The sequence below is a fragment of the Vanellus vanellus genome, assembly GCF_965231255.1.
Source record: "Vanellus vanellus genome assembly, contig: HAP1_SCAFFOLD_45, whole genome shotgun sequence".
In the NCBI taxonomy this organism is placed as follows: domain Eukaryota; kingdom Metazoa; phylum Chordata; class Aves; order Charadriiformes; family Charadriidae; genus Vanellus; species Vanellus vanellus.
The window spans coordinates 392,228-410,454 of NW_028128545.1; the positions used below are offsets into that span (position 1 = coordinate 392,228).

Consider the following 18,227-nt stretch of genomic DNA (forward strand, 5'->3'; position numbering starts at 1 on the left):
ACCATCTCTCTGGGCAACCTGGGTCAGTGTCTCACCACCCTCATTGTTAAAAAGGTCTTTATATCTAGTGTAAATTTCCTCCCTTTTAGTTTAAAGCCCTCACACCTTGTCCTATCGCAACAAGCCCTGCTAAAAACTCTGTCCCTGGCTCTCCTGTAGGCCACCGTTAGATACTGGAAGGCCACAATAAGGTCTCCCCAGAGCATTCTCTTCTCCAGGCTGAACAACCCCACTCTCTCAGCCTTTCCTCACAGCAGAGGTGCTCCAGCCCTCGGAGCATCTTTGTGGCCTCCTCTGGACCCACTCCAACAGGTCCATGTCTCTCCTGTGCCGAGGGTACCAGAGCTGGAGCAGCACTCCAGGTGGGGTCTCACCAGAGCAGAGCAGAGGGGCAGAATCCCCTCCCTCGGCGTGCTGGTGACGCTTCTTTTGATGCAGCTCAGGATACCGTTGTCTTTCTGGGCTGCGAGCGCACATTGCCAGCTCATGTCCATCTTTTCATCCCCCAGTACACCCAAGTCCTTCTCGGCAGGGCTATTCTCCATCCCTTCATCCCCCAGGCTGTATGGATATCAGGGGTTGCCCCGACCCAAGTGCAGGACCCTGTGCTTGGCCTTGTTGAACCTCATGCTGTTCAGACGGACCCACTTCTTGAGCCTGTCCAGGTCCCACTGGATGACATCCTGTCCCTTGGGAGCATCAACCGCACCAGAATCTCAGAGTGGTCAGGGTTGGAAGGGACTTCTGGAGATCATCTCGTCCAACCCCCCTCCCAGAGCAGGGTCACCTACAGCAGTTGCACAAGATGGTGTCCAGGCGGGTTTGGAATGTCTCCAGAGTGGGAGACTCCACAGCCTCTCTGGGCAGCCTGTGCCAGTGCTCTGCCACCCCCAAAGGAAAGAAGTTCCTCCTAATGTTAAGATGGAACTTCCTATGTTCAAGTTTGTGCCCATTCCTTATAGTCCTATCACTGGACACCACTGAAAATACACTGTTCCCATCCCCTGGCACCATCCCTTTAAATATTTATAAGCATAGATAGGGTCCCCCTTCAGTCTTCTTTTCTCCAGACTGAAAAGCCCCAAGTCCCTCAGCCTTTCCTCATGAGAGAGATGTTCCAATCCCCTCATCATCTTTGTAGCCCTTTGCTGGACCCTCTCCAGCAGATCCCTGTCCTTCTTGTACTGGGGAGCCCAGAACTGGACACAATACTCCAGATGAGGCCTCACCAGGGCAGAGTAGAGGGGAAGGTTGACCTCCCTCGACGTGCTTGTCACACTCTTCTTGATGTACCCCAGGATGCCATTGGCCTTCTTGGCCACCAGGGCACATTGCTGCCTCATGGGCAACCTGCTGTGCACCAGGACATGATGCTGCATGTTCCCCCAAGATCTTCCTTTCTTCCAGCTGGACAAGCCCAGATTTTTCAGCTTCTTCTCACAGCACAAGTGGTCCAACCCTGACCACCTTGGTGGCCCTCCACTGAACGGGCTCCAGTTTACCAGTGTCTCTCAGGCATTGCAGGGGGTCAGAACCTAGGGGAGGATTCTGGATCTGTTCTCAAATGTGCTAAGCCTGGGGCGATAATCACTCCCCCTGGCTGTGCTCCTGCTCATACTGCCCAGGATGCTTTTGGCCTTTGCTGATGGCTCCATGTTTTGCCTAATGAAGCCAAAGGACCACCAGAGTCTTTCCTGTAGTGCTGATACCAACCTAGGTGTGATAAGCTCAGTATCGTTTGTTCACCAAACCTAAAAGCTCACATTTCCCCAAGAAGGCAACTGCTTAACAAGATGTGGCAAGATCGCCAACATTTTACTTTGTAAACAAGATATGCATGATTGTGCAGGCAAGACTAAGCTGCAAGGTCAAGTTATGTAGACAAAGTATAATAAATTGTGAAAAGACTTGAAGGAAATACTAGTGTTTAGGATATTCATTTGTGTAATTTTAAAAGTGTTTGTTTAGTGTTGCTAGAGTTTTAGAGATGCCTATAGCACCTGGACAAATATTTTGAGAAAATATTAGATGAAGAATCATTGTAGTAATATAATAAAAGAATTTACTAACTCTTCAGAAAAAGGGGGGGACTGAGTCAAGGATATAGTACTAATTAACTAGTAGTAATTCATAACCTAAAAGACAGGCCTGATAAAAAACGGACGAAGCAAGAAGTCTTGAGACATTGCCAAGGACGGCTCCTGATAACGAATAAGAGAAGGCCTTGAAAAGCGGCTGAAACCAACCCTGCAGTCTGGACAGAGACCAAAAAGAAAAACTGAGTCTGCGCAGGGACAAAAGGTTACTTGAAGTGATGAAGAAGAATTTGCAGCCTTCATCCTCAAGACCCTCAGCGACCACCACCACAAAGCATTGCGCAAGCACAGTGAGGAGGAGTTTATGAAAATGACTTCTTAAAGCTAATTTTAATACGAAGCAGAGACAGGTTATGCATATCTATAGGCGTATTAAGAAATCTTATGATTATGTAAAAAGTACCATATATATTTGAGAAGGCCGCTGCATTGAGTGCGCGCCATCGGTGGAGTGAGACTCCCGGGCCGCCCAGCGCTGTTTTGCTTGCTGCCGCTTGCTAATAAATACTTCAAATTTTAATTGACTCTGTCTCACACCAATTTTGTGAGATCAACTTATAACACTAGGCAGTCCCTGTCCTCTGTCACTGCAGGCCCTTAGTCAACCTCAGGGAAAGAACTTTAGATCTGTCCTTGTTGGATAACATGTTGTTACTATTGGCCTGTCCTTCAAGCCTGTCTAGGTCCCTTGGGATGGAAACCTAATATAGTGTCTGCTCTCCTCAATGAGGTGTCATCTACAAATGGTATGAAAAAAGCATTTTCTCATCTCCTTTGGGTAATTAACAGACCTTGAAACATGGTGGAACCCTACTAGATACATCCCTCTGGGCAGAACACTACGCATTCACCACGTTCCTCCAAGCCCGACCATCCATCTCAATTATTACCCATCTACTTATCCACCCAATCAGACCATAATGTCCTAACTGGACACAAGAATATTGTGGGGAATGAGGCTGATATAGCATAGTGTTCGGCGCAGAGTCTAGTTGGAGGCCTGTAAGTAGCAGCACTCCCCAGGGGTCAGTACTGGCCAGTCTTGTTCAACATGTTAATCAGCGTTCTGGATGAGGGGACAGAATGTCCCCTCAGCAAGTTTGCTGACATCTGTTGGAAGGGTTACACAGCAGGGCATAGGCAATCGGGGAGGTTCTTGGATTGTATTGACAACAACTTCTTTCTCCAAGTGGTAGAGGAGCCAACGAGGAGAGGAGCTCTGCTGGACCTTGTCCTTACCAACATGGAGGGGCTGGTAGGCAGTGTCAATCTCAAGGGTAGCCTGGGCTGCAGTGACCATGAAATTGTGGAGTTGGAGATCCTCAAGGCAGCGAGGAAGGTGCGCAGCAAGCTGACCACCCTGGCCTTTAGCAGTGCTGACTTTGGCCTCTTTAATCTGCTTGATATGAAGCCATGGAAAGAAGTGCTGGAGGGAAGAAGGGCACAAACAATCTGGTTAATATTCAAGGCCCACCTTCTCCAAGCTCAGGAGTGATGCATCCCTACAAAGAAGGCGTCAGGCAGAAAAGCCAGGAGGCCTGCCTGGATGAACAAGGAGCTCCTGGACATGCTCACAAGTAAAAAGGAGGCCTATAGGGATTGGAAACAGGGGCGGGTGGCCTGGGAAGAATACAGAGAAATTGTTCAAGCAGCCCGCGATCCGGCTAGGGAAGCTAAAGCCCAGATAGAACTAAATCTGGCCAGGGGCATCAAGACAAACAAAAAATCCTTCTTTAAGTATGTCAGCGAGAAAAGAAAGACTAGGGAAGATGTGGGCTCTCTCTGGAAGGAAATGCAACGTCACCCGGGACAGAGAGAAAGCTGAGGTCCTCAATGACTTTCTTGCCTCAGTCTTCACTGGCAAAGACTGCAGCCACACTACCCGTGATGCATAAGGCAAAGGCAAGGAGCTGGAAAAGGAAGGACTGCCCAGTGTAGGTGAAGATCAAGTACGAGACCACCTGAGGAACCTGAAGGTGCACAAGTCCATGGGACCTGTTCAGACAAATTCGCGGGTCCTGAGGGAACTGACAGATGAAGTTGCTAAGCCACTGTCCCTCATATTTGAGAAGTCGTGGCAGTCTGGTGAGGTTCCCGCTGACTGGAAAAATGGGAAAAATAACCCCTATTTTCAAAAAGGAAAAAAATGAAAACCCAGGGAACTACAGGCCAGTCAGTCTCACCTCTGTGCCTGGCAAGATCATGGAGCAGATCCTCCTGGAAACTGTGCTAAGGCAGATGGAAAACAAGGTGACTGGTGACAGCCAACATGGCTTCACCAAGGGCAAATCCTACCTGAAAAATTTGGTGGCCTTCTACGAAAGGTTTACAGTGGCAGTGGACAAGGGAAGAGCAACTGAAGTCACCTACCTGGACTTGTGCAAAGTGTTTGACACTGTCCCACACAATATCCTGGTCCCTAAATTGGAGACACATGGATTTGACAGACGGACTGCTCAGTAGATAAAGAACTGGCTGGACAGTTGCAATAAAAATGTTGCGGTCAATTGCTCCATGTCCAAGTGGAGAGCAGTGACGAGTGGCGTTCCTCAGAGGTCAGTACTGACACCCGTGCTGTTCAACATCTTTGTTGGCGACATGGACAGTGGGGTTGAGTGCACCCTCAGCAAGTTTGCCCATGAAACCAAGCTTGTGGTGAGGTAGACACGCTGGAGAGGAGGGATGCCATCCAGAGGGAACTGGACAGGCTGGAGAGGTGGGCCCAAGCCAACCTCATGCAGTTCAACAAGGCCAAGTGCAAGGTCTTACATCTGAGTCTGGGCAATCCCAAGTACACATACAGGCTGGGCGGGAAATGGCTGGAGAGCAGCCCTGAGAAGGACCTGGGTGTGCTGATAGATGAGAAGCTCAACATGAGCCGGCAATGTGCGATCGCAACACAGAAGGCAAACCAGATCCTGGTGTCCATAAAAAGCAGCATGGCCAGCAGGTCAAGGGAGGTGATTCTGCCCCTCTACTCTGCTCTCGTGAGACCACACCCGGAATATTGCATCCTGCTCTGACACCCTCAACATAAGAAGAACATGGACCTGTTAGAGCAGGTCCAGAGGAGGCCCTGAAGATGATCAGCAGTCTGGAGCAGCTCTCCTATGAGGACAGGCTAAGAGAGTTGGGGTTGCTCAGCCTGGAGAAGAGAAGGCTCCAGGCAGATCATATAGCCCCTTCCAGTACCTAAAGGGGACCTACAGGAGAGCTGAGGAAGGACTTTTTACTAGGGCTTGTAGTGATAGGATGAGGGGGAATGTTTTTTAACTGCAGCAGTGTGCAATGCTTCTTTTTGCCTCACTTGTTAATCATGCATCTAGAGCTTGGGCTGCCCAGTCCCCTGAGTCGGAGGGCCACGAGTGTGGAAACAAAGACTTTCCATTTGTGGGACGGAAATCGCCAGAGACCAGCCGTATCAGCTGAATGTTCACAAGTCCATGGGGCCTGATGGGATTCATCCCAGAGTATTGAAGGAGCTGGTGGATGTGCTGGCAGGACCTCCCACAACTTCTCTGGGCAACCTGTTCCAGTGCCTTACCACTCTCAAAGTGAAAAATGTCTCCCTAAAACCTAATCTAAGTCTACCTTCTTCCAGTGTGAAGCCATTCCCCCTTATCCTATCAAGTCCTTCCTAATTAATAATCAGAGCAGATATGCTGGACCTCAGCCAAGTACCAGGACCAAGCTCAGATGTGTAACAAAGAAAGGCAGTACCAAGTGCCCAAGGTGCCACGCAAGGCAAAGGTTTTGTTCAGAGCATGCAGGGGTGAATGGCAGATGGGAATGGAAAGAGGAAACGATGTGACCCAAAGGAGAGCAAACCCTCGTGACCAGAGAGAGGCAGAACTGGACTGGGCAGCCCTGGCAGGAGAGGGCATTGCTGTCTGGGATGTCTCTGCAGCCCTGCAGGGCCTGTGGTGCAGGGGAAGCTGATCTCCAGGAAGGACAGGGTGCTTTGGAAAATGTCCTCAGCAATGGATATCCCGTGATGCAGGAAAATTGGGAAAATCATTGCTCTTTTCCTTGATTGCATCATCAAAGGGATGACTGAAGGCTGTGGGAGAAGCACTGCCTACATCTACTGGATGGAGATGGGACAGGACTTGCCCCACTGCAGCTGCCTCAACAAAAGCACTGAACGTCCCTGAGGTTCTCTTGAGGTGTGTTACACGGCTGCTCTGAATGGCGATCGTGTTCCTGCAGGTCTTGTGCTGTCCCTGCGGGCTGCCTGCGGCTGTGCAGGAGAGCCCTGGCACCTCCCGTGGCACCACAGGGTGTAGGTAACCTTCCAGTGGAGCAGCTGCCCTGAAGGAGGTTAGGCACTGTAGGGGTGTCTGTGAGAAACCGGCCAAGGGTGCCAAAGGAGATGTGGTAAAGACAGCTGGTGGAGAAGAGAGAGAGACTCAGCTCTCCTGATGGCAATGGCTCCATTGGCTCAGAGGAATACCTCTATAGGCTGCCCTGGACATCATGGGCAGGATCAGGTTTCATTGACTTAAACATAGGCATGTGCTGACATTTCAGCAGGCCAAAGGCATGCCCTAGCATCCTCCAAAATGATGACCCCAGACGCTGCCCTGTCCCTCTGAATTGCTCCATCAGCTTCCTACAACTGTCTTGCAACACCTCTGGAACGTCAAGTGTCACCTGTGCTTTGCATGGCTACAGGAGGACATGACATTCCTGCCTTTCACTGCCTGGGTGTGATGTCTCCAAGTGGGACAAAAAGAGAGGATTCTTGGACCTAACTCTGTCTCTGACAGGGGAAATGACACTGCTGGAAAGAAGTGTCTCTCCCCAGCTGAGGGAGAAAAAATCAGTGCTGACTTCAGCTTGTTTCCCACCAGGTTTCCCTGCAGCCCCAGGGACATCTCTGAGGGAGCCCAGAGGGCACAGAGACGGTGCCACCGTGGGCTGGTCCTCTGCTGCTGAGCTGGGCCGGGCTGCTGGGATGGAGGGAGCTCCTGGCAAGCGGGCAGCGCTGCAGAGAGACAGCTCTGCCCAGGAGCAGCTCCTCTGCACAGCGCAGCAGGGCTGAGGGCACTGCCTGCAGGCAGCGAGGGCAGACAAGAGAAGGGAGACAGAGGTAAAGGAGGTCTGGGGTGGGAGGACAGGAGAGAGTGCACCCGGGGGAGAACCCTTCACAGCCTTTCCCATGGTAAGTCTCTGGCTGTGGGGCAATGCGGATGAGTTCCTGGCAATGTCTCCTGGACCTGGCACATGCCATGGCTGATAGGAGCTGTCAGGACGGCTCTCCTGGCTTTTCTGGTGTGGAGCAGGAGGACGTGCTTCAGAGCAGGGATGCCCCACTGCACTTTCAGAGGGACAATGAAGGTCAGCTGCCTTCTCCCAGGAAGGGCTCTGAGGTTTGAAGATAGGTGTGCAGGCAGGGGTGGGCAGGGCTGTCCTTGCCAGCAGGGTCCCTGCACCCCGGGGGCTGTGTGCCGGGGCAGGGACTCTGCCGCCTGCCAGGGCCAGCTCTGCGCCTGCCCGGGGAGCTCCCATGGCGCTCTGGGGAGAAGCTGTGGGTGGAAGGAGTGACCCCCAGCACAGTAACGTAGGGATGAGCAGGTCAGGACATGGTGTTTCTGCTCTCAAGAGAGTGCAGCACGGGTCAGCTCTACCTCATGCCATTTTTCAGAGGACCTCTGGGGCATCACACAGACTCAGCAGCACCTTCCCCTTTGCAGCCACATCAGGTTTGCTGTGAACTGGTCTCTATCCCCCGCACACTCAGAGATGCCCCTGGGCAGCGCCCCGTCCCTGGGAGGTGTTTGCAGGCAGAGGTGGGCGCACAGCAGTGGGACGGGGTTTGTGAGCACTGAGCGGGAGCTGAGCCGGGGACAGGGAGATGGCTGCCAGCAGCAGAGACACGGGCAGGGAGTGAGAGGGAGCTGCTGCCTGAAACACTGGCCAGGGGGATGTGGGCACGTCCATGCTGTCCCTGCAGCACAGGCACCTTCCCTTGGGCAGCTCCTGCCTGGTCTCCGTTCCCAGCCTGGGCACAGCTCTGCCCTCCAGCCCACGGGGTCTCGGGCACGCATTGTCCCTGCAGCAGCCAGAGCTCAGCAAAGGACGAACCCTGGATTGCCATCTGCTTTGCATGTCCCTCCTCCCCTGTCAGGAGCATTGTGGCACTTCACTGCCGTCCCCTCCTGCCTGAGCTGCCCTTGTTCTCACCGTTGGATAAACTGAGTCAGTGCGGGGGGTGGGGGCTGCGGGTGGCAGATTCAGCTCCCATTCAGACGCCGACCCTTTGGGGGTCCTGCTCTGCAGTCATGTCTATGGCAGCAACGCTCCCAAGTCTCCTCCAGGTGACTTCAGGACATTAACTATTTCCCTGGGAGTCCTGCGGGGCACAGCTCTCCCATAGTCTTTCTATGCTCCCTCGGATCCACATGGAGAAGACATATCAGTGCTCAGGCCATGGAAATGCTGCTGGGCAGCTGTACGTGGGCAGCTGCAATGACCGTCCAGGTCCCAGTCTGGGAGGGGAGAGATGAGAAAAGGCAATGAGTCTGTATATCTGCCCTTTGAACCTGGATTCCTCTCCTCTCCACAGTGTCCTGCTTCTTTTGATGGGTACACCTGAGAGTGATCCTTCTCCATCTGCAAGCTGCCAGCACAGGGCAGCAGAGAACAGGGCTGACTGGCAGAACAGGTCTCCTCTCTCTGCACTAAGGGATCATCCCTTTGCCTCTCAGCACCCACAAGACTTCACCTGGAGTGCATTAGAAATGTCAGGGATTTCAGCCATCCCAAACCCCTCAGAAATGGGGCAGGTGCAACCAGAACAAAATAAAGAAAACAAAATCCCCTCTGCCTGTCTGTGCAGTTGGGCAAATTTCAGACAACAACGTATAAAAGCTCTTTGATATAACACGATTACATTGAATTGGAGATTGCCCTGCTGCCCTAGTTCCCTCTTGCTGCACAGCAAGGAGGACTTCTTGAGAGCCCATTGCAGTCCCAGCTCCCAGTGGCAGCCTCAGCCAGCAAAACCCGGAGCTCAAGTGAGGGAGCTGTAGAGAGGTGCTCCTGAACAGAAAGTCTGAATGTGGGGCTGCAAAGACATATGCAGTAAAGTTTGATGGGAGAAGTCTGGTCTGACTCAGTACTGCCTTTTCCTCCTTAACAGATAACCAGAGTTAATATTAACAGATACCCAGAGGAAGCACATGTCCAACAGCAGCTCCATCACCCACTTCCTCCTCCTGGCATTCGCAGACACACGGGAGCTGCAGCTCTTGACCTTCTGGCTCTTCCTGGGCATCTACCTGACTGCCCTCCTGGGAAACGGCCTCATCATCATCACCATTGCCTGCGACCACCGCCTCCACACCCCCATGTACTTCTTCCTCCTCAACCTCTCTCTTCTTGACCTGGGCTCCATCTCCACCACTGTGCCCAAAGCCAGGGCCAATTGCCTCTGGGACACCAGGGACATCTCCTACCAAGGGTGTGCTGCACAGGTCTTTTACTTTGTCTTTTTCATGTCAGCAGAGTTTTATCTTCTCACCATCATGGCCTATGACCGCTACGTTGCCATTTGCCAACCCCTGCACTACAGGACCCTCCTGGGCAGCAGAGCTTGTGTCAGCGTGGCAGCAGCTGTCTGGGGCAGTGTTTTTCCCTATGCTGTGCTGCATACGGCCAATACATTTTCACTGCCCCTCTGCCAGGGCAATGCCCTGGACCAGTTCTTCTGTGAAATCCCCTACATTCTAAAGCTCTCCTGCTCACACTTCTACTTCAGGGAAGTTGGGCTTCTTGTGGTTAGTTGCTGTTCAGCCTTTGTGTGTTTTGTTTTAATTGTGCTGTCCTATGTGCAAATCTTCAGGGCAGTGCTGAGGATCCCCTCGGAGCAGGGACGGCACAAAGCCTTTTCCACGTGCCTCCCTCACCTGGCCGTTGTCTCCATGTTTCTCAGTACTGGCATATTTTCCAACCTGAAGTCCCCCTCCAGCTCCTCATCATCCCTGGATCTTGTGGTGGCAGTGCTGTACTCAGTGGTGCCTCCAGCAATGAACCCCCTTATCTACAGCATGAGAACAAGGAAATCATGGATTCTCTGAAAAAACTGATAACTTTTTTTTCAGAAGAAATAAACTGACTATCTTCTGCAAATTATACTTAGCAAAACTCCCTATAGGCTTAGCCTATTTCCTGCCATTTCTCCTTTTTGTTTGTTTGTTTGATTGATTTTACTTTTCTACGTGCTATAACGTTTTCCACAAAGAAATGACATTAGTCATACAATTTCTATATCAGTACCTACTGGTCTTTTATGACACAAAGATTTTAAGGGACCACAATCTCTGCTATATTGAAACAAAATGAAGTACCCTGCACCACTTGAATGTCCAAGATCCTTCCTCAGTCCTTCCCTGGAACTGCAGGGGCAGTGCACGTATGCTGAGGTGGAGGGGAAGAGACCTTCACAGCAGCACAGCGGGTAGGATGGCACTTGCTCTTTCCGAATCTGCACTTTCAACCTCCACCCTCTCCTTCTGAGCTCTTCTGTTATTAGAGGGACTTGAGGTCTCTTGTAGCTTGGTCACATTCCTGTTGCGTGGCGAGGACAGGCACTGAGCGCTTCTCTGACAGAGCTGGCCTCAAAAAACAGCACCTCCATCACACCAGGGCATCTCCTCAGGGCAGTGCCTGAAGGCTTGGGTCTTCTTCCAAAGCTGCTCTCAAGAACAAGCCCAGGAACGTGCCTTGCAAATGAAAATGCCAGTGTACAGCCTAGCTCTGGGAGTGTGCAGGGTGGAAGCAAGCAGCAGTGTCCTGGCACAGCCAGGCCTCCCGGGAAAGACATGAAGGACCAGCACAGCAGGGTCTTCTCTGGGCCTGTCTGTGCTGGACACGCCAGGGAAGCTGCCCCACGGCAATTGTCACACATATAGACAATAGCAACCACCATTTCATTAGCCCCACCATCCCAATGAGATTTCTCTCACCTGCTCTGTCCATTTTTTTGCAAATTCTCCTGTGTGCCACCTCACCCTCTCCTGTCCTTATGGCCTGTCCCTTTTATTACACAGTGTGAGAGAAGCCCCTCTGTGGAGCATCTCCCCTGTGCAGTCAGAAAGGGTTCTGCAAGCGTGAGCGGCATTGCCCTCTACAGGATGCCATTTCTCACCTTTCACAAAGCACACAGCACGTCTTGGGAATGAGATGCAGTCAGAGGCAAACACACCTCCATGGGTCACCCCTCGGAATTTCCTTCACAGTGGCTTTATGCACCTCAGAGAGAAACAAATGCTCTGCCACAGGTGTCCTCCCAGGAGAGAGAGGACACGAAGACCAAAAACTTCCCATGGGACAAGGGGACGAGGACAGTCAGACATCATCAATGGAGTTTCCCTGAATGGTAATCAGGAATGTCAACAACCTTCAGAAAATTGTCTTCCTCCTCTCTCTCATGACCTGCTCGTGACTGTGGTTGGGAATACCCTCCTCATCATGGGGCTGCTGCTGGAAAACTTGGAAACCGGCTACAGCTCTGTCATCCTGACTGTGTCCTGACTGGGGACAGCACAGTCTCTGCTCACAGCAATGTTTGTGCTGTTTCCTGCCCCTTTGGCATGTATGGAGTGTTTCCTGCTGGTGACCACATCCTAGAGCCAGTACTGGGTTGTATGCCTCCCGCTGCTCTCTGCAAGACTCACGACCTGGAAGTGTTGTCTCCTGGAGACAGCTGCACCTTGGCTAGGGGGATTTCTGTCATCTACTGGAATCATTTTATTCTTGTCTGAGGTACATTTTGTGTCCCCGAGGTACTGGAGCGCTGATTTGGTTTTGCCTCAGTTCTGCAGGTCTCCTGCAGAGAAACCATGACACTCATGCTCTTTGCTCTCATCACCTGCTTTTTGATCCAGTCTGCCCCTTCCTGTTCACACTACTTCCCTGTGTGTCCACCAGAGCTGACACCCAAGGGAGCTCGCCTGCCCAGCGTAGACAGGCAGAAGGTCATCACCAGCTCCTCTCACCTCCCTAGTGCCACTTTTTTCTCCAGCAACCTCATTTGTTGTCAGTGGTGAGCCCAGAACAGCCCTCCTGACATCATTTAACAAATCCTTTTTTCAACACCATCCTTGTCTCTGCTCAATCGTCTCATCTACAGCCTGTGGAGCAGCAAGGATGGGGGCTGGGAGTCACTGAGGAAAATGTTCGGGAAAGCTGTGAGCTGAGCAGAGAGCCCATTGGGGTGGTGGACCTGTAGGAAGAAATCAATTAAGGGGCCCTGAGGACATGGAGAGGTGTGTTTTTTCCTGGGCACTCCCCTGGAAGTGTGCGATACTGAGAAGGCTTTTGGTGTCCAGGAGATGGAGGAGGCGGCCACTGTCCTTGTGAGACCTCTCTCAAACACCTTGGACAGGCCAGAGCCATCAGAGACGTTCCTGGGGACTTGCAAAAAGCAGACATGAAACCAGTTACCCAAAAGGGCAGGAAGGAGAATTGGGAGAATGATGGGTCAGCCTCACCGGGGAAGGGGATATGGCAAGTCCTCCTGCAGCCATCTCCAGGCATGTGAAGGACAAGAAAGGCATTGCAGAACACATGTGGGAGGGAAAAGAAGGGGATGTTGTGCACCCAGACTCCAGACAGACCTTCGACATGGTCTCCTGTGGTCTCCTTATAGCCAGCTTGTTGACAGCTGGGCTGATGGGCTTTGAAGTAAAACAGAAGCAATTTATTTTCAGATTATACTTTTCAGCTATGCCTCTTCTACCTGATTGCACTCTCTGAAATTAGCAGCATATTATTCAGAGAGTGTCTGCTTCTGGCCAGTAAGGGCTGATGTTTGTAGTTGATGCCAAGGAATGGTGTGCAGAGAGGCTCTTCTATTGCTGAATATATTGCTTATAATTATTGCTATAAGAACCAAGGGCAGCTCACTTTGTTATGTGTCACGTTGGAGGGTCGGAAGCAAAAAGCGTAGAGGGGTCGCGACTGCGGGGAGGAGCGGACAGCACAGGTGACCCAAAACTGACCAACAGGATATTCCATCCCATCCCATCTGCCTCATGCTCAGTATAAAAGCTGAGGATCAAAGGGTCAGCTCTCTTTCTTCAATGGCCGACGTCTGAGGAGGACTCTATCTGTTCGTCTGCCTTTGACCCTGATCTGTGTGTTCCTGAATCCAGATCTGGAATACAGTTCCCATCCATCACTGAAACCAGGATGGGATGTTCCCAGTGTCTCCCAGTGACATGATCGTTATCCTGGGAGCTTGATGCTGTTTTTTTATATATGGTTTATATTTCATTTTTTATTGATATTATTGTCTTTTATTTGTATTTTAATATTGCTTTTAAGTAGTTTTAGTTTTCCTTAAAACCCATACATCTCTATTTCCTTTTCTCTCTTACTTATCTTCTGGGAAGAGAGAGAGTGATGATAAAATTGGGGTGGGATGCAGTGGCAGGGACACAGACGGGTGGTGCCAGTGTAGGTGCCTGGGACCCTCTGCCCAGGCTCCAGCTGCAGCTTCCCAGGGGCTCTGGTCTCCAGCAGCTCCTCTGGGACAGCGGCCAGGCCCAGGCATGTGCTTCAGAGACACGGGGTCCTCTGGAGGTACCACTGGGTACTGATGGTCAGACAGCGGAGCACTGCCTGAAAGCCTGAGATATTTTGACAAGTGTATGAGCACGACTTCATCAGCTGAAACAAGTGAATACTTCTAATGGAAAGTCAGTGTTCTCCCGTAAGATCCATATGAAGAGTTTTCAAGATGTGCAAGAGGAGAGCTATGGACCTTCCCCTCTATTTGCATTGTCAGGACTCTCTCTCTCTCATTTAATCTCCCTCATCTTTCACGCATTTCCACCTCTCTTAACTAACCTGACCATGTCTGAAGGCACCTTTCCAGCAGCTCATATGCACAGAAGCACTTGCGATTGCTCCCTAGGTTTCCCTTCCCTTTCCTCTTACACCACTCAGACACCTCTCAACAATACCGGTGCTGCTTTGACCTTCAGGCAGTTAAAAGCTCGTCAGTCTTTCAGTAGTGTCTTGAATTCTCTGTTTAGAAAGCTCTTTAGTTGTGCTTATCTTTCAATTTGTTTACTGTCGAAAACATTTCTTCCACAGTTATGCCTTCTGGAAATTAAAGCTCATTGGTGGCATCTTGTACGTGGCATACAGTTAAGGAGTGTGTTTTATTTTAAGGGTAAATCTTATCAGTTTCATTCTGTTTGTTCAAAAGTCTGAAGAATCCCTCTTTGCCTTTGTGCCACCAGGTCTCTAAGGAAAGCAGTGGGCACTGGTGCAACGGAGCTGTAACCTCCAGCTGCAGAGTGTGGTGGAGAAGTGTGATGTGAGGAAAAGGGAGGCGAGTCCCAGGTGGCTGAGGAGAGATATGGTGGGGTTGGGCAGGTGTGGAGCCAGGGTGTCCCTGCTGTGTCAGACCTCCAGGGACAGCTTCTCTGACCAGTCCAGATCTGCTCAGGAGAGACCTGGATCAATATCAATCAGAAAATGCTGCTGTCACCTCTTCTCTAAACTGAGAAATTACAGATGTCACTCTTGAAAATAAATAGAATTAGTTTTTTGAAGCTCTTTGAAATCTTTCTCCATAAGTACACCAGGAAACTCTACAATCAGTTGTAAGGAGTAGAAGAAAATTGGAGGAAGAGACATGGTTTGTTGGGGCTTTCTTCACTGTAATCAGCCCCACGGTGTATTTGCTGCGGAGCACTTGAACATCAGGTACTGAGAGGACATTGCACAAACCTCTCATGAAGAAGTCACAGTCAGCAGAGAAAAAGTACCTTGAAGTATTACTGAGCCTCACTGAGGGTGGTTACTGACAAAGCCTCCCCAAAGACTCATTAGAGCAGACAACTGGAGGCCATGATTGCAGGTATGCAAAGGCCTTGTGGGGGCAGCGGCGAGGCTGAGAAAACCCTGCCTTGGTTTTCTGAAGCAGAAAGGCAAAGCCCTGAGCCCCAGGCCCTGGGAAGGCAGATCCTGTCCCTCACGCATGGCTCGGGGCTCTTGCTGGGGCAGTGGGATGTGGGGGGTGTGATGCTGAGTGAAGGACATCGGTGTGACAGTTCCCAGCCTTGCTGGGGCTGTGCAAGGAGGCAATGAGGCCCCACCAGTGCGCGAGGACAACATGGCTCCTCATTGGCCTTGGTGGCAGGCACCATTGCTGTACCCAAGGGGACAAAGACTTGGGGCGTCTTGGTGACTTCCATCCTTGTCCGTGCCCTTTGTCATCTCCACCACAGGTTGTCCTGTGCTGTGCAACAGCTGCCTCTTTATCCCCACAGGCTGCAGACACCCATCTCGTTTCCCCACCTTGCTCTCACCCTGCCATTGCCATCCATTCGCTGACAGCTGCCCACCCTCACCCTCTGCTCCTTGAAACACAAAGAGATGGACTGATCTCATATGCCTTCTGGACGGCTTCTTGTACCATGGCACGAGTGATGTTTCTTCCTCCTCATGGCTAGTATGCACGTTCCAAGATGCACTGTGTGGCAGTGTCTCTCTCTTCTGCTGTTTCCTCCCTCCAAGGAAAGCTCCATCATGTGGGAAACAACCCTTCCAGCAGGTGTCTTAATCCATCAGCCTTCTTGTGTCCTTTCACCCGACCAGGCAGAAGCAGCCTTACTATGTTCTCCCAAGGCTGCTGTCCCTTTAGCTTCCCAGATAGACATCACCAAGCTGTGTGCCTTCTGATGTCCCATGATGTCCTCAGGCAGATGAGACACAACAACCGAAAACTAAGACCCCTTCTTGGTTCCATGTCTGCCTTTTCCAAGTCCCCAGGAACCTCTCTGATGGCTCTGGCCTTTCCAAGTTGTTTGAGAGAGGTCTCACAAGGATACTGGCCAGCCTTCTCAATATCCCTGGCACCAAAAGCTTTCTCAGCATGCCACGCTTCCAGAGGAGTGTCCGGGCCACAACACATGTCTGTCCAAGTCCTCAGGGCTGCTTCCGAATAGAACTTGAAGTTATTTCTTCCTATGGACCCACCACTGCAATGGGCTCTCGTCTCAGCTCACAGGTTTCATGAGAATTTTTCTCAGTGCCTTCCAGCCGCATCCTTTCTTCTCCACAGGCTGTAGATGAGTGGATTGAGCAGGAACAAGGATGGTACTGAAAAAGGGCTTTGTTAAATATGTCAGGAGGGCTGTTCTGGGCATCCCACTGGCAATGAAGAGGGTGCCGTATAAAACAGTGGCACCAGGAGTGTGAGAGAAGCAGGTGGAAAAGGCCTTCTCCCTGCCCACACTGGGCAGGAGAGCTGTCCCAGGGTGGCAGCTCTGATGCTCCCACAGGGTGCCAGCGTGAACAGGAAGGAGAAGAATGGCAAAATCAGGTTATGAGAGCAAAGAGCATGAGTTTCACGGTTTAACTGCAGGAGAGTCCCAGCATTGGGAAAAAAAAACAAAAACCAAAAAACAAAAAACAAACAAACAAACAAACAAACAACAACAACAACAAAAAAAAACACAACAAAACAAAACAGAATAAGTGGGCAGAAAGTTGGGTCTGTGTCACACCCCATTCACAAGACAGGGCGGGAAGTGACTCAGATTCGCAAATCCCAGCAGTGTGCACTAAGGTGAGTCAACTCTCAAGGCCCATACAAAAACATTTAATAGATTCCCACAGTGATTAATATATGTCTTAACTAGGTCCATGATAGTTGGTTAGGTGTATAACAAATTATGGCAAACAGTAAAACAAAGTATGGCAAATGGTAAAGTTCGCCTCACGTTACTTCGCAACAGATATACAATGAATTATATCATGATTATGGCGAGTGGTAGGCTACATACTTAACTTTAAAAGAAAAAGAAAAGAAAAACAGAGGGATAGAGAGAGATAAAGAGATCATTGGTCCTGGTTCCAGTGTTGGTCAAGCCAATGGAGGTCTCTGGTTTGTAGAAGTGCTCCTCTGTGGATCCCCAGGGAAAAAAGTCTCTCTAGGGGCACTTATTTTTCCCTTTTACGTTTGTGGTACCAGTACGACCCACCCCGCTGTTACAGTGCTCAGGTTTCTCTCCCCCCGAGGTGACGTGTAGCATGATTTTGGTGGAGAGACGAGTCCTATATGTTTAGCATTATCTTGATAATCTTCATCAGCATACGCAGAGGTGTAAACTTTAATATGCATTTTGTGGATAATGAGGCAAAGGTCATTCATCGGACACGATGGCCCTGAAAACGGAAAACTAACAAGCTTCACAAGTTGAACAGAAAGCCCTGTCTTCACAAGACTTCCCCTCGCCACAGACGCATCCTGTGCTGTCTAGATGAGTTTTGTCTCCTGAATCACACAAGAGATAAGCAAGCGTCAGCCTTATCAGCTTTCTGAGCATGAGTCCTACATTGTCCAGACTCCACATTATCCACCCGTTGACTACAACCATATCTCAAGGTACTTGCAAGTGTTTGAGACATTCCTCAGTGAGGCTCAGAGGGCCTCCCCCCGTCTTTCGTCTCTCACCATTTGTTTCAGAAAATTTACAAATCATCTCTTACATTACCTACAAGCTCTCGCTCTTTGTCCGCCCCCAGGGACAGCTCAATACATTTCAGCTGCTGTCTCACATAAAGAGAAACTCCACCACATTGCCTTGCTGGCCGATCTTTCCCAAAGAGAACATAGCCATCCATGATGATGTTCCAGTCAGGTGAGCTATCCCACCACGTCTCAGTAATGCCAATGAGATCGTGGCCCTGTGTTCACACACAGATCTCTAATTCTCCTTGTTTGTTCCCCACGCTGCGTGCATTAGTGTATAAGCATTTCAGAGAGGCAGTTGAGCGTGTAGCTTTTGCCCTTGAGGGTTGGTGGGCCTTCTGATTCTCAAATTTACGAGCACTCTGCCCCACAAGTGCTGGGCTACTACACCCAGGTGCCTCTCTAGCGAGCCCAGTTACATCCTCGTCCCCCACTGACCCCCTTTCATCCTCCACCTCCCAACCTGTCCCACCAGCTCCACCATCCCATGGACGCAGGACAGAGACAGATGCTGGTAAAGAGGAGGTGGCTGAATGTTGGATATGGAGTCCATCCGAGATGATGACTGGGAGGAAGAGAGGGTGAGAAGCAAGCAAAGGTGACCCAAATTGGGCAGTTGATTGCAAGGTCACTTC

General features: G+C 50.7%; 1 protein-coding gene across 1 annotated transcript; it reads left to right on the plus strand.

The window, feature by feature from the left end:
- Window positions 1–9,280: 9,280 nt before the first annotated feature.
- Window positions 9,281–10,177, plus strand: LOC309684201 (olfactory receptor 14J1-like; the record flags this gene model as incomplete). The annotated part of the gene is made up of 1 exon (XM_082500143.1): window positions 9,281–10,177. The coding sequence occupies one exon, from the start codon at window positions 9,281–9,283 to the stop codon at window positions 10,175–10,177; it is 897 nt and encodes a 298-aa protein (XP_082356269.1).
- Window positions 10,178–18,227: the final 8,050 nt, after the last annotated feature.